The 16,587-nt window shown below is 45.9% G+C and overlaps 1 protein-coding gene across 2 annotated transcripts in view; it reads left to right on the top strand.

Moving 5' to 3' along the window:
• Positions 1–16,587, top strand: part of LOC141101794 (BOS complex subunit NOMO3-like) — a 365,568-nt gene that overhangs the window by 36,411 nt on the left and 312,570 nt on the right. For both annotated transcript variants that reach the window (XM_073591128.1, XM_073591127.1), the window contains one exon: positions 7,900–7,945. In XM_073591128.1, the coding sequence (XP_073447229.1) occupies positions 7,900–7,945 (46 nt within the window). The remainder of the gene's footprint in view (positions 1–7,899; positions 7,946–16,587) is intronic.

Below are 16,587 nucleotides of genomic sequence, written 5' to 3'. Positions count from 1 at the left end.
AAAAAAAAAAAAAAAAAAAGGGGAAAATAGGGGAGACAGAGTCCTCTGTTGACTACGAAAGTCCCTGCTTTTCTACATTTCTTCTTCACGCTGTACTCTTCCTTCGTTTTTTTTCTAGCCAAGTTACAACTTCGGTGGGAGTGTCAAAAAATTGCGTTTCCCCCAGAGCCACTATGCGCAAGCGTGCTGGATATAATAATGCGTAATTAATTCTTAGCTGTTGAAGCTTGCGCTTGCATTCCAAGAATTTTGCTCTCTGCCTCTGGAGTTCAGGGGAGAAGTCAGGATATATTGAGATCCTTGCGCCCCTATATTGTATATTCTTCATCTCTCTTGCCTTCCGAAGGATAGTAGTTTTATCCTTAAAGCATAACAGCTTCAGGATCAATGGTCTTGGATAACCCCCCGGGGACCGAATTCTAGTGGGCACCCTATGCGCCCGCTCGATTGAAAAAAATTCTGAGAGTGATTCCTTCCCAAATCTCTCCTTTAGCCAGTCTTCCATAAATTTTACAGGGTTATTTCCTTCACAACCCTCAGGTAGTCCCAACACCCTTAAGTTCTCTCTACGCAGTCTATTTTCCATACTGTCTATTTTTTGCATGCATTCATTAAGTTGACTTTTCATAACTGAGACTTCCTGTTTTAAAGGAAAAACATCATCCTCCATCTGGCTAATCCTGTCTTCCAGGGCTGCTGTCCGGGTACTGACCACTTGCATTTCGTTTTTTACCGCCAACAATTCAGCTTTAATGCTTTTCAGTTGTATGGACAGATCGGTGATAGATAATTTACAGCTATTAACTGCTAGGAAGATATCTTTCAATGATGGCTCCTTCTCGACTGGTGGTATTGCTGCACCGTCCCCCAGCTCCACTCTCGGGCCAGAATCCCCCTCCAGTGTTCCACTTGCCCCTGGATCCATCAGAGAATTCGCAGCTCCCCCCCCCAATGGGGCCTAGGCTTCTCCTTCCGGGCTGGCTAGATTGATGCTGCGACAGCCCTGCATGGTTGCTCTTTTTTGGTGTCAAGCTTGCAAGCTGGTTTGGTGTATGAGCAAACCGTTCTAGTTTAGCAGCCACCTGACTTCCTTTTTCTTTGGGGTTTCGCTGTACTAGGGCCCCTGTGCCTTCCTGTGCAGATGCCTCCTCCTGCCCCTACTTTCTAGTCATACTGTCCCAGCTGCTTCAGCGAGTGTCACCCTGCAGAGATACAACAGCCTCCCGCTTGCTGAGAGATCCTCGCTTTTTCTTTGCTGGCTAAGCGGACGGAAAATACTGTCCTATCTGTGAGGGGGGGTTCACAGTACCATATATAATATATATAATAATACCAGCCCACCCTGTGTGTCCCCCAGAGTCCTCCGTTGTGGGTCACTCACCCCTCCAGTCAAATTTGGAGCACCGCCACTCCGCACGGCTCACACAGCTGCCGCCACCGCCGCCGCCACTCACTCTTGCTTCCGGGCAGGTGCGCTCCCCTCTCCCGCACACAGAGTGCGATCAGCTGACAGTCCACCCGAGAGAGCTCCAAGTGCATGGATTCCTCAGACACTGAAAGCGTATGGAACCGCTAGGTCCGGGAGATCCGAACATACGATGTCTCCCTCTCCGCTTCACCCTGTGGTTTCCAGCGTGGGGACAGAGATTAAGCAGGGACCGGGTTCAGTTGCACGGCTCTCCCTCACCTCAGCATCCGTTCACGCCCACACACACACCCATCCTGATCTATCCGTGCGTGCCTTTCCTGTTCATTCATATTTTCTCTTTGGCAGGTTCAGCAGCTCAACCTGCAGTGGCGGCAATTGGGGTATGTCAGTCCCGGAGAGACCATTTGAGACAGGTGCTCAAGGTTTTCCCTGAACAGCTAGCTCACGATTAGCCAAGCTGCCAGGGGCTTGGTATTTTGCAATTGACACAATCAGAGATTCTATTCTGCAAACCTCTCGCTTTACGCTTGGGTTGGGGCATATCCGTAGAATCTTATGGTTAAAAAAGTGGTCAGCCGAAGCACCATGCAAAGCTCTTGGCTGTTTTTTCCTTCCGTGCTGAAAGGCTGTTGGGGATGGGAAAAGGTACCCTTTTGCCAGTTAAGAAAAGGAGTAAAATGTCCCTCATTTAAACGGGCTCTTTTCTCCAGTGCCAGGGGCGTCTGCCTTCAGGCAGTCGCGATGGCCTCCACTGTCAGGTTCAAGAGGACCTCAGGGTAAACCCCAGGGACAAAAGAAGCCCTGGGGGGGAAAAAAAACCCCTACAAAACAGAACGCTAAAGCCTCTTATGAAGGGGCGCCCCCGCTCGCTCGAGTTGGGGGGAAGACTTCTGCAGTTATCAAGGGTCTGGCAGGAGGCGTTTTGAGACGGGTGGTCTCCATAATAGCTCTAGGCTACAAATTAGAGTTCAGAGATTTCCCGTCTCCTCGTTTTCCTCAGGGCAAAGGTCCATAGATCCAGAGAAAAAGAAGTCTCCTTTTTTCAAGCATTTGTCCGTCTTTTGTCTCAAAAAGGGTCATGGCGGTCCCCACGATAGAGCAGGGGTTGGGGTTTTTTTCAAACCTTTTCAAGGTGCAAAAGACCGAATGGGGATGTCAGACCCATGCTAGATCTCAAGGATCTAACCTGAAATATCCACTTTTTCCACGTGGAATCAATCTAATCTGTTGTCTCCATCCTATGAGGAGAACTTCTGGAATCAGTCGACATCAGGGATGCATACCTGCATGTGCCTATTTTTCCCCGCTCATCAAAAATATCGTTTTTGAAACAGAAAAACTTCACTTTCAGTTGTAGCATTGCCTTTTTTGGTCTAGCTACTGCACCTCTGGTGTTTACAAAATTTCTGGCCCTTGCTTTGGCCAGATTAAGGACTCAAGGTCTAACAATTGTAGCATACCTGGACGACCTGCTCTGAATAAACAGGTCGGTAGCCCGCTTAGACCAAAGCATGGTCTCCACTATCAGCTACCTGGAATACCTAGGTTGGGTCTTCAACCTAGAGAGATCTTCTTTAAAACCATTAAGAAGACTAAGAATACTTGGGTCTGGTTATAGATACAGCTCAGAAGAGGGTGGCTTTTACCTCAGGCAAAGATCAGTTCTGTAAAGGAACTGGTTCAGGTGGTCAGGGCAAAGAAGGGTCCATCTAGTCGCCTTTGCATAAGGTTGTTGGGAAAGATGGTAGCTTCATTTGAAGTGATTCCTTATGCTCAGTCTCATTCAAGACTGCTGCAAAACAGTATCCTGTCTACCTGGAACAAGAAGGTCCAAGTGCTAGATTTCCAAAGCGTCTGTCGCCAAAGGGTGAGCCAGAGCCTCAGTTGGTGGAAGATATCCAAGAATCTGCAGAAAGGAAATCCTTTCTTACCAGTTACCTGGAAGATGGTAACAGCTGCCAGCCTTTCGGGTTGGAGCAGTCCTGAAAGAAGCGACTGTCCAAGGGAAACGGTCCGGAATTGAAAGGACCTTGCCCATCAACATTCTAAAGATTTGGGCAGCGCACCTAGCCCTAAGGGCCTGGACGTTCAGGTTGCGGATTTGTCCTGTCAGGATTCAATCCGACAATGCCACAGCAGTGGCTTATGTCAATCACCAAGGGGGCACCAGAAGTCATGCAGCCCAGGGAGAGGTAAACCATATCCTAGCCTGGGCAGAAAAGCAGGTGCCGCGGATATCTCCAATCTTCATTCCAGGGGTAGAGAGTTGGCAGGCAGACTACTTAAGTCGTCAACTTTGTGTCAAAAACGAGGGATCCTCTCGCATATGGAACAGATGCGTCGGTGACGCCGTGGGATCAGTTCTCATTGATTTATGCATTCCCTCCTATTCTGCTGCTACCACGACTTCTTCGCAGGATCAAGCAGGAAAAGAAGTCGGTGGTTCTTGTGGCCCCAGTGGGGCCCAGAAGATCTTGGTATGCAGAGATCATAAGGATGGTGCTAGGGGACCCATGGACCCTACCACCACGTCCAGACCTGCTCTCGCAGGGACCATTATTCCATCCTATCTTACAAATGCTATATTTAATGGTTTAGCTATTTAAAACCCACATTCTGAAGAATCGTGGGCTTTCAGGCTCAGTGATATCTACCTTGATTAATACAAGAAAGCCAGCTTCCAGAGTCATATGTTATAGAGTCTGGAAGGCATATGTCCTGGTGTGAGTCCAGGGGTTGGCATCCTAGAAGGTATATTCCTTGCCTTTTCTGTAAACAGGATTAGAAATGAAGCTGGCATCAAGGGCCAGGTCTCTGCCTTATCATTATTATTCCAACAACCACGTGCTTCGTATTCCCTGGTCCGGTGACACAAATTAATCCGCCGGTTAGGTCACCCTTAAAACCTTGGAACTTGAATTTGGTTTTGTCAGGTTTACAAAGACAGCCTTTTGGACCGATATGACATACTCCCTTGATCCTTTTGACAAGTTGGTTTTTCTGGTTGCCATTTCTTCTGCAAGAAGGGTATCAGAATTGGCTGCTCTTTCTTGTAAAGAGCCATATTTAATTATTCACAAGCATAAGGTGGTTTTGCGTCCTCATCCTAGCTTTCTGCCGAAGGTGTTTTCATCTAAACCAGGATATTGTTCTACCTTCATTTTTTCCAGAACCCTGTTCTAACGGAAGAATGATTGCTACATTCTCTTGATGTAGTGGGAGCAGCCAAAGTCTATTTGAATACGACTACACAGATTAAAAAACAAAAACAAAAATCAGATGTTTTTGTTTGTGTTGCCTGAAGGTCCTAGAAAAGGACAGGCAGAGTCGAAATCTACTATTTCTAAGTGGATCTGGCAAGTACGGTAATTATTCAAGCTAATGGTTTGAAGGGAAGGTTCCACCTTTTCAAATCAAAGTGCACTCCACCAGGGCTGTTAGTGCTTCATGGGCAGTGCATCAGCAAGCCTCCATGGCTCAAATCTGCAAGGCCGCAACTTAGTCTTCAGTCCATACATTTACCAGATTCTATCAGGTGGATGTAAGAAGGTATGAGGCTATCGCCCTTGGGCGCAGTGTACTGCATGCAGTAGTATAGGTCCTCAGGCCTGTTGGCACCCTACTTTTGTTTGTGTCTCCCTCCCCTATGTTGGCATTGTTCTGGGACATCCCACTTAGTTACTACTATGGTTCTGTGTCCTGTGATGTACGATTAAGAAAATAGGATTTTTATAACGGCTTACCTGTAAAATCCTTTTCTTTGAAGTACATCACGGGACACAGAGGTCCCTCCCCTCTTTTTGGGTATACACGTGTATTGCTATGCTACAAAACTGAGGTACTCCCTGTAGGGAGAGGGGTTATATAGGGAGTTGAACTTCCTGTTTAGGGTGTGCCAGTGTCCATCACCTAAAGGTGGCCTATATAACCCAATTAGTAACTACTATGGCTCTGTGTCCCGTGATGTACTTCAAAGAAAAGGATTTTACAGGTAAGCTGTTCTAAAAATCCTATTATAACCAACCACCATAAAATGGAAGGTTAACCTGGAAGGTTATTCCCCCCTTCTTTTCTAAGATTGTTCCCCATAAACGTTTACTGTACAAAATAAGGTGCGTTGGCATGGACCATAGGGTGAGTACATGGATTGAAAACTGGCTGCAAGGGCGTGTTCAGAGGGTGGTGAGAAATGGGGAGTACTCAGAATGGTCAGGGGTGGGTAGTGGGGTTCCCCAAGGTTCTGTGCTGGGACCAATCCTATTTAATTTGTTCATAAACGACCTGGAGGATGGGATAAACAGTTCAATCTCTGTATTTGCAGACGATACTAAGCTAAGCAGGGCAATAACTTCTCCGCAGGATGTGGAAATCTTGCAAAAAGACCTGAACAAATTAATGGGGTGGGCGACTACATGGCAAATGAGGTTCAATGTAGAAAAATGTAAAATAATGCATTTGGGTGGCAAAAATATGAATGCAATCTATACACTGGGGGGAGAACCTCTGGGGGAATCTAGGATGGAAAAGGACCTGGGGGTCCTAGTGGATGATAGGCTCAGCAATGGCATGCAATGCCAAGCTGCTGCTAATAAAGCAAACAGAATATTGGCATGCATTAAAAAGGGGATCAACTGCAGAGATAAAACGATAATTCTCCCGCTCTACAAGACTCTGGTCCGCCCGCACCTGGAGTATGCTGTCCAGTTCTGGGCACCAGTCCTCAGGAGGGACGTACTGGAAATGGAGCGAGTACAAAGAAGGGCAACAAAGCTAATAAAGGGTCTGGAGGATCTTAGTTATGAGGAAAGGTTGCGAGCACTGAACTTATTCTCTCTGGAGAAGAGACGCTTGAGAGGGGATATGATTTCAATTTACAAATACTGTACTGGTGACCCCACAATAGGGATAAAACTTTTTCGCAGAAGAGAGTTTAATAAGACTCGTGGCCACTCATTACAATTAGAAGAAAAGAGGTTTAACCTTAAACTACGTAGAGGGTTCTTTACTGTAAGAGCGGCAAGGATGTGGAATTCCCTTCCACAGGCGGTGGTCTCAGCGGGGAGCATTGATAGCTTCAAGAAACTATTAGATAATCACCTGAATAACCGCAATATACAGGGATAGGTAATGTAATACTGACACATAATCACACACATAGGTTGGACTTGATGGACTTGTGTCTTTTTTCAACCTCACCTACTATGTAACTATGTATATCTGGAAATCTTTTTGTGAATGGTTCTGTGGATCAGAAGTGCATATTGCAGTACCTCTATATCAGGGGTAGGCAACCGTTTGAGGGATGTAGATCTGCCCGAACGACATGGAAGAGATCAATTTTTGGAGAGTAATTGGTCAACAAGTCTGATGCAGAAGTCCATTCAGAAGGCAGAATAACTGCTACTGCAGGCTGACTTGCCTGATTAGTTTCAGACCTGGATGGTGTCAAATCTGGCCTGGCTGCCTGCTCCGAGTTCTGGCCGGACTTGCTGCATTGAGTTCTGGCCAGTGTGAATAATATGTAGGGCAGTGTACAGGGGTTGGTGGTTTCTAGGGTCAAGTACAGGAGTCAGTAGTTTGTAGGGCAGTGTGGAGGGGGTCAGCAAAGTTCCTCTTCTGTGTGTGCCCCCATGGCAAGCTGCTTGCTATTAGGACACACCTGCTGGCTTGCTCGTGAGCCAGGCTGTGTGCGTCCATAGACTCACAGGGCAGCTTGGTCCTACTCCCTCCTCACAGGATTTGATTGACAGCAGCAGGATCCAATGACTCCTGCTGCTGTCTCTGTGTCCTGTTAGAGGAACACAGACCAGCGCTGCTACAGATATGGATACAGCGCTGGATTGAGATAGGACTTTTTTTTTTACCTTAAAGTGATTGTAAGGCCCCTTTTTTAAAAAAAAATTTTTTTTGTTAAATAACAAACATGTCATACTTTCCTCCACTGTGCAGTTGGTTTTGCACAGATCCTCGTCTTCTTGGGTCCCCCCGCGGCTCTCGCGGCTCCTCCCTGCATCGTATAACCTCCTAGAAGAAGCTCTCACCCCGGGGCCCGCGTCCTTGGATTTGATTGACAGCAGCGGGAGTAAATGGCTGTGCTGCTATCAATCTATCCAATCAGGACACGAGACACCGGCCGTAGCTGGTGTGCTCGTTCCCGTCGTGAGAATTTCGGGGCTCGGGGACGCTGCTACAGTAAAGAAGGTTTTTCACCTTAATGCATAAAGCATTAAGGTGAAAAACGGCAAGGGTTTACAACCCTTTTAATGCAGGGAATGCATTCAAGCAAAATATGTGTTGCCTTTAGAGCCACTTTAAGTCCGATGGAGACACTTGCCTATGAAAAAAATTCTCATTAGGCCAACACAGAAAAATAAAATATTTTGCAAGTCTAGATTATGTACTTGCACATAGCATATTACTGTCCTCAAGACTGGTGTAATTACAGTATGTTTCATCTTTTATTCTTTCAGGGGGATTTTGTTCTTAAGATTGAGCCTCCCCTAGGGTGGAGTTTTGGTAAGTTTGTTTGCTACCTGTAATAGCTGTGTTCAGCTCCCTATGGCTTTGTGTGTATATATTTTACATTCCCTGGTTTCACCTATTTGCATTACTTGGGTATAATCAGTAAATCCCCCAGGTACTCATAAAAGCTTCTCATAATCTGCCTGAAATCTTCTTACATGTTATATACAATAATAATGAAACATAGAAATGCTTTCAGCACTGTGGTCTGCTACAATAATTTTTTTTTTTTAGGTTTGACTCGGTATATGGTAAAAATGTGAATATATGCTTTAACATATCTTATCGAACCATATTTGATGTTGCATTTGTTTTTCTTTTATTTCGAATGCTGGAGGGTTAATCCAGCTAATGGAATCTCTTGGGCACTTAAGTGGTGAAATGTCTGTGCTTTTGGTTCTTGGGTCTGTACATAGGTTGTAGCTATGATCAGAGGGTTTCATACTTTTAGATTTTTTTTTTTTTTTTTTTAAATTTAATCAATAATGGAGGGTAAAACCCCCGCTCCCCAGTTTTTGATTGTGTTTCCCCGGGGTTGCAGTGATACGTTTATTTTCTAACTGACCTTAGGCCTGGGGCGGAAGATCTCCCCTGAGAGCTGGACCGCAAAGCTGGGGATGGTGGCACAGTTCAGGTAGGTGCTTGGGGTTCCAACTTGCAGGGGAACCATCAGAGGTGTGTCAGGAGGCATTTCTCCCTTGTTTTCTGGAGCTTCCCCCGCGTAGGGAAGCTGTGCCTGGTTCCCCCTCTCTCCTCCCAGCCAGGCAGGGTTGTGCTGGACGCAGGGAGGCTAGCTGTCAGGTGCGTGGTCATAGGAGCGGCTTGTTTATAGACTGTGGGCCCGGAGCGGCGGCGTTTGTTCAGGCAGGAAATTGGCCGCATCTGAGGTGGCCGGACCAAAAGCGCTTTGGTGCAGGTCCATAAGCGGAACAAGCAAAGCCTTGTTTTCGCTCTGCGAAGTCTCTTCCGGGGGCGGAACATCTGGCAAGATGGTGTCAGAAGGCGGCCTGAGAGAACATAAGGCCCAACATGGGAAAGGAGTTGGGGGTCCTAGTCCCTTTCTCCACGCAGGTGGTGGATCGGCAGGCGGCCGGGTATGGACCTCCTGCAGGATGGAGAGATAGGACGAGCCAGTGGTAGCTGCAGTCCAGGAGGAGACCACAGGCGGTGAGTCGACTCGGCTGGCAGGGGACAGAAGTGGGGGAGGTCCAACCCTCACCACTGCTGGTGGTACAGGGGGCCAGGCAGGAGTGGAGCCACCCAGGGAAGCACTCTAACTGGGACATTGTGTTTTTATGTTTATTCCCAGAGCCAAGTGGATCCGGCCAAAGAAGCGCCAGTATACTGCCCAAATCGTGGCCTTCTCCCGCTCTAAACGTTGTGGTTACTGCATGATAAAATACAGCAGGACCACACTAGGCCCTTCCATTATAAATGCATCCACAAGCTTTCTGGGAAAAAAAACCTCTGCTGTCATGAAGGATTTTTTTTGTCAGTACAGACCAACATGTTGGTCACCCTTCAGTCTTTTTAAAACAACATTAGGGGCTAGACAGGAGGCTCTTTTTGGCAAGGAAGGCTCCTCTTCCCAGGAAGGAACATCCACAAACAGCCTGTGGGGTTCCCAGAAACCTCCCTCTTAGAATTCTGATGATAAAGAGTTGGAAGAGTCAGGGGGTTCAGGTCAAAGCTCCTTAGAGGATGGGGAGGGTTTAGATCTGGGCAGCCAGGATAGTGAGGATTCTAGACCAGGCAGGCACCTTTTTGCTGTAGAGGACATGAAGGGACTCTTAAGAGCAATTTATGCCTCTGAGGATATCCGGAGCCTCCGGCGCAGGTCTCGGTCCAGAATAAAATGTACAGCGGAGAGGGAGGTATTTAAAGGAACTGGAGAGGAAGGCGCTAAAACTTAAGACCTGGAAATGGAGGTGTCCATTTAGGGAGGAGGAAGAGGAGACGTTGTTCAAGATCCTAATGCTAGATGCCTCACTACCCCAAGTGTCAAAGCAGTCCGATCTTTCCTTTGAGGATTCGGGAAATATCAGCAACCAGATGGACAATAGGTCTGAGTCACTATTGTGCAGGCACTGGGATGTAAATACAGCGGCCATGGCCCCTGCTTTGGCATCTGCCTGTATTGCTAGAAATATGTATGCGTGGGTAAATAGACCGTTGGTGGAGGCGATTGGCAAGGCAGTTGCATATTTGGCGGATGCCGCGGTGGAGACTGTCAGAGCTACTGCAAAGTCAGCGGCCCTTCTTAACTCAGCCAGGTGATCTGGATCAAGACATGGGAGGGAGACCACGTGTCGCAATCTCATCTCTGTGGCCTACCTGTTGAGGGCTGTTTCCTCTTTGGTCCAGGATTGGATCAAGTGTTATCCCGCTCTGCACACAAAGGGAAGAAATTCCCTGTTCAGGCTAAGAGGGGAGCAGGCGAAAATTTTTCCCAAGTCATCTTCCAGGACAGCTTCGAGAGAGAGAGAGAGGCTCCTCCCACCTATCACAGGAAACGCATGATCCACATTGTTTAAAGCATGCCCCATAGTATACCCTCAGTTCTTGTGTATCCTCCAGGCAGGAGCATGATTTAGGCTATTTGTTTTCCTGCTATACCTTCGTACTAGGTGGCAGGGGGCTCCTGGCTGCGGCATCCCAGGAACAGGCACAGTGTACCTGGGGATGCCAGCAGTACAGGGTTCTCTTTTTTTATCACTGCCTAAAAGAGGGAAGCTCGGGGAACACCTAGCCACCCCCCCCCCCCTTTTTTTTTTTTTTTTTTTCTAGAGCTGGTCATCGGAACATCTACAAGTGTGGGGATGTTCTGGCAGGGTGGAATTGGTACTCACAGGCGTCCTCCCGGGGGATTGGGGGGCAGCTCCTGCAGCTCGAGTCCCGGCGTTCGGACGCCGATCTCCATGCGGCTCTTCTCGAAGGTGTGGCGCCGATGCATGACAGTGACGTCTGGGCAGCAAGAAGTCGTCCGGCGGCCATATTTTGGATGGCAAACACGGCCTGGAGGCAGACTGGGCTATGGAACACCCCACGACCTCTGCAATCCCCAATGCAGCGCTGTATCCACAGCGCCAGGCCAGGATCCTCCCTGTAGGACTTAAGGGGGTGGAGAAGACAGCGCTGGGCGCCATCTTACTGATCCCTGTCGTGCACCATGGAGGGGGCCTCTTGCGGGGAGACAGGTCTAAGGACGCTCGTGGACTCCTGCCCTAAGGTAAGAAAAAGGGGGCAGTGGCACCTCCTTTTTTTTTTTTTTTTTTTTTTTTTTTTTTTCTTCATGCCTGGTGGAGGGGGCAGTGGATGTTTTCATGGGTGGTTAGGAGGTAGGCCAGCACATGAATTTTGTTCTACTTTTGCAGGGCCTGTTTGTTTGTGGTCATCACTCTGGGGGGTTAATCGCCAAAAAACGGCTTGTTTTTTCTGCAGCGTTCACCCTTTCTTCTCTTTTTGGTTGTGTCTCTAGCCCTGTGTGGGGGTGTTCGGGTTTGGGAATGTGTCCTTTTAGCTTTCAATTCTATTTTAAAGAGCCCTATCATTTTGTGTACCCCTGTTTGTAGGAAAAGAAGTTAAAAGAGAGAGAACAAGGGAGACTTGCCTAAAAAAAAAATTCAACCTGTAAGAAGAAATTGTCTTCCAGCTGGAAGAAAAGTCTCTGTCAGGAATGCGTGGATGATTTAAAAAAAAAATTAGGCTGGATCTCTTTTTAAAGGACTACTAGAAAACCATGAAAAAAGAAGTGCAATAATTTCAAATGATCAATCTAGGCACCTCAGGATCAGAACCTTTACCTAGTACCAGCGCCACTCCTGTAACAATCTTGCAGGTTCCAGCGGTGGTCCCTCTGGAACAAGGAACATTGGAGGAGTTGGAAGAAAGTTTGAACTCTGACTCCGAGTCAGAGGAAGGGGAGCTAAAAGAGGAAAATATTTCTAAATGTCAGTGCTTCCTCTTTCCTTCTGAAGATACAGAAGGATTACTAGATGCCATCTATGTTATACTGGGCATGGGAAGGGAAGAGAATAAGGAGCTCTCAGTCCACGATCAACTATATGCAGGTCTGCAAACAAAATAAGCCAGGACCTTCCCAGTCCATGACACTTTTTAATAGATGTGATTCTCCGGGAATGGAAAGAACCGGAAAAAGTTTTTTTCCCCCAAAAATTTAAAGAGACTTTTTTGTTTCCTTTGAGAGAAGAGGACACCGGCTTATGGGATAAATGCCCCAAACTGGAGGCCTCATTATCGAAAGTGTCCAAAAGGTCCACATTGTCCTTTTGAAGATGCGGGTGTTCTGAAGGACCCAATGGACAGGAAGGCAGAAGGCTAAAATGGGCATGGGAGGCTTGCTAGGTGAATTTCAAGCCAGCGCTGGCCACTTCTTGCGTGGTGAGAACTCTAGACCTCTGGTTGAAGCGGTTCCGCTTACTCCTGGAAAGCGACACCCCGAGGGATGAAATTTTGTACACCTTCCTACTCTTCGTAAAGCAGTAGCTTACATCGTGGATTCCTCTACAGAATCGGCAAAATTTACGGCCAGATCCACGGCTTTCATGCAGCTAGGAGAGCGGTTTGGCTTAAATCATGGAGCGGGGATGTCGCTTCAAAATTGTGCACACCTCCATTTTCAGGTGAACTATTGCTCGGGAAAGAGTTAGTCAGTCCTGGAAAGGACCGCAGACAAAAAGGAGGGATTCCCTATTCCAAGAAAACAATGAAAAATAATTTTCGTCCCTTCCACAAGTTAAAGACCCTAGCAAGCAAGAACAGAACAGGAGATGGTAATACAACAGAGGGAACGAGAGGAAAGTGTTTAATGTCAACCCAGCTCAGTCAAAGGCTAAACCCCAGTGACTAGACCGTGTCTGGTGGGAGACTGAGGTCCTTCCTTGCACCATGGCAAGAAATTACGAACAGTAATTTTGTCATGGATCTCATCGCCTTGGGGTACAGGATAGAATTCAACAACCCCCAAACAGATTTTTTTTCTGATGACTTCCAAAGGACGAAACAAAATCCCCAGCAATGACAACTCTACTGCAAGACATGTTGCACCAGAACACGATAAGCCTGATTCCACAGGTTCAAGCAGAAGGTGGTTTCTTCTTTCACATATTTTTGAGGAAAAAGCCCTCAGGAAAATACAGGTTCATTCTGAAGCTGAAAAAAGTGAACTCTTTTGTGAGATAAAGTTTCAGATGGAATCGATCCACACTGCAAGGGGACTTCTGTCACCAAGGTTCTGGTAGAAGCTTTACAGGGGTTGAGAGCTGCCAGGGTACAGATTATTCCCTATGTAGATGACCTTCTTCTCTTCGTGGACTTGGTGGAGGAAGTAAAGCAGTATCTAGATCTGATTATCAACCATCTTCAAAAATTAGGATAGTTGATAAACCTGGAAAAATCACAACTCCAGCCATCTCAAAGTGACGTTCTTAGGCCATGTGATCAATTCAACAGTGAACAAGATATTTCTCATGAAGAAGTCTGAACCTGATGTCAGCAATTTCGATACCCTGCCGGAATCCTCAATCGTCAATAAAATACTTGATGAGGGTTTTAGGCCGGATGACGTTGTCCATTCCCAAAGTCTTTTGGGCCCTGTTTCACATGCGTCACCTACAAAACTTCATGCTCTCAGTTTGGAACGGGCAGATAGACTCACTTACAACTCTAGCAGTTCCTCAATCAGTGAAACAATCATTAAGATGGCCCCTGGCCCCTAAAGGGTTGCACACTGAACTAAATCTTCAGATGTTCCGTACACCCTGGGGAACACTACTGCCTGTCTATGTTGAACCCCTTAGGATAGCGATAGAATGTAGTGATGGATGAGCTATTAGGGGTCCTGCCGATCTAGTGGATATGTACTCGTGTTGAAGAATAACTGGGCCTAGATCTACAGTTGTGCTCATAAGTTTACATACCCTGGCAGAATTTATGATTTCTTGGCCATTTTTCAGAGAATATGAATGATAACACACAAACTTTTTTTTCACTCATGGTTAGTGTTTGGCTGAATCCATTTATTATCAATCAACTGTGTTTTTACTCTTTTTAAATCATAATCACAACAGGAACTACCCAAATGACCCTGATCAAAAGTTTACATACCCCAGTTCTTAATACCTTGTATTGCCCCCTTTAACATCAATGACAGCTTAAAGTCTTTTGTGATGTTTGTGGATGAGGCTTTTTATCTTCTTAAATGGTAAAGCTAACCATTCCTCTTGGCAAAAGCCTCCAGTTCCTGTAAATTTTTGGGCTGTCTTGCATGAACTGCACATTTGCACATGATATTGAGGTCAGGAGACTGAGATGGCCACTCCAGAACCTTCACTTTATTCTGCTGTAGCCAATGACGGGTCAACTTGGCCTTGTGTTTTGGATCATTGTCATGTTTGAATGTCAAAGTACATCCCATTTTTTGATAACATACTGCATTCATCTTGCCATCAATTTTGACCAAATTTCCTGTGCCTTTTTGTAGCTCACACATCTCCAAAACATCAGTGATCCACCTCTGTGATTCACAGTAGGAATGGTGTACCTTTCATCATAGGTCTTGTTGACTCCAAATGAAGCGTTTATGGTTGTGGCCAAAAAACTAAATTTTGGTCTCATCACTCCAAGCTTGTCTCTGTGCTGTTTGGCGTATTATAAGTGGGATAGTTTGTGCCATTTGCATAGTAATGGCTTTCTTCTGATGACTCGACCATGCAGCCCATCTTTCTTCAAGTGCCTTCTTATTGTGCATCTTGAAACAGCCACACCACATGTTTTCAGAGTCCTGTATTTCACCTGAAGTTATTTTTGGGTTTTTTTTTTTTTTTTTGCATCCATCCCGAACAATTTTTCTGGCAGTTGTGGCTTAGATAGATGTAGATATAGATGTAGATGTAGATATAGATGTAGAGAGAGAGAGAGAGAGAGAGAGAGATATAGATATATCTTTTTATATCCCTTTCCTGTTTTTTATACAGTTAGATTTTCCCGCAGATCCTATGACAATTTTTGCTTTCCCATGACTCCAGAAACACCAGTCCAGAAACTCATTGATAGATATCTAGATATAGATATAGATATATATATATATATATATATATATATATATATATATATATATATATATCTATATATAGATATATAGATATATATTACAAGCAATCAGATCCCAGGTGAGGATGGTTACCTCCTAATAGCCATTCAAACCCCTTTTTGTGTGAACTTGTGTGCATGTTATCAGGCCAAAATCACCAGGGTATGCAAACTTTTGTTCAGGGTCATTTGGGCAGTTCCTGTTTATTATTTAAAAAGAGTAAACACATTTGATTGATAATAAATGGCTTCAGACAAACACTAACCATGAGTGAAACATTTGTGTGTTATTCATATTCTCTGAAAAATGGCCAAGAAATCATAAATTCTGCCAGGGTATGTAAACTTATGAGCACAACTGTATAAATGTATCCATCAATGGTATTAGCTTACCCTAATGGTGTGCATGTAGCTAACTGGGCAAATACATGTATTTGTCTATGAATTTCATAGCAAAAAGTTGAACTGTATGGTAAATAGCCACAAGATGGCGATATACTGTGATTAGTACCAACACATCTCTGACCCTATGATAGGTTATAACAATTATGGTTTGGCCTGGCGTGACGTCGCCAGACATCCCCCTTATACGGGCACCATAAAGCCTTTAAATTGCCAAGAAATTGAGTGTCACGTTAACCTGAGGAAATCTACGTGACCTGTGGGCGAAACGCGTTGGTGTGCCTGCCCCTGCACACCCCCGGTCATTATGGCTTTTAACAATCTGCTGCCAAGCGCCACTCCCCTGACTGGAAGGAAGGGAGTGAACAAGAATTCGGGGAGTGAGGCACTGAGGCTCGTACACCCAAGTTGAGGCTCATACATCTCCATCACTCCCCACTGGGAACCTGTCTGGCTGGAAGGACGGCTCAGTACAGTAAGCACACAGTGGACTGTGCAGGATGTACTGACCCCATCTGACTCCCCACTGGGAACCTGTCTGGCCAGGAGGACGGCTCAGCACAGTGAGGACACAGCAGACTATGCAGGATGGACTGACGGCATCTGCCAATACATAGCTGTACAAGTAACCATGAGTCTCCCCTGACGGAGTTGAGTTTCAAACTGGTTATGTTTAGCCACTGACATACATCGGTGGTAGGTATTGCTATCAGGCTGACTATCAGAAGAAAAGCCTCTTGAGAGTGAGGTGGTATGTCTGTCTGTCTGTGGTAGCCTTTGTCCTTTTTCAGTCTAAGCATCCAGAATCTGTATCACTATAGTATCCATACTATAGACTATTTCAACTCTGACTGGAAGTTGTTCTGATTACATACACTGCATTGCCTGCTGTTTGTGCTCATTTAGAGATTAGACTTGCAATCTCAGACCTGCTCAGTTGGGATTTTAAGAAGCCTATGACCATCAGCGTTAATGCTACTTTATCTTCCGTGCCAATTCGATATTTTGTGGAGTGACCTTCATTCTTAACACAGAGTTTACCATCAGTGTTATTATGTGTTCTTATCTGAGAAATAGTGAGAGCTGGTTCACACTAGGACGACTTGTCAGGAGCCACCTGACAA

The sequence above is a fragment of the Aquarana catesbeiana genome, linkage group LG06 (assembly GCF_042186555.1).
Source record: "Aquarana catesbeiana isolate 2022-GZ linkage group LG06, ASM4218655v1, whole genome shotgun sequence".
NCBI lineage: Eukaryota > Metazoa > Chordata > Amphibia > Anura > Ranidae > Aquarana > Aquarana catesbeiana.
This window is presented reverse-complemented; position numbering and strand designations above follow the sequence as displayed.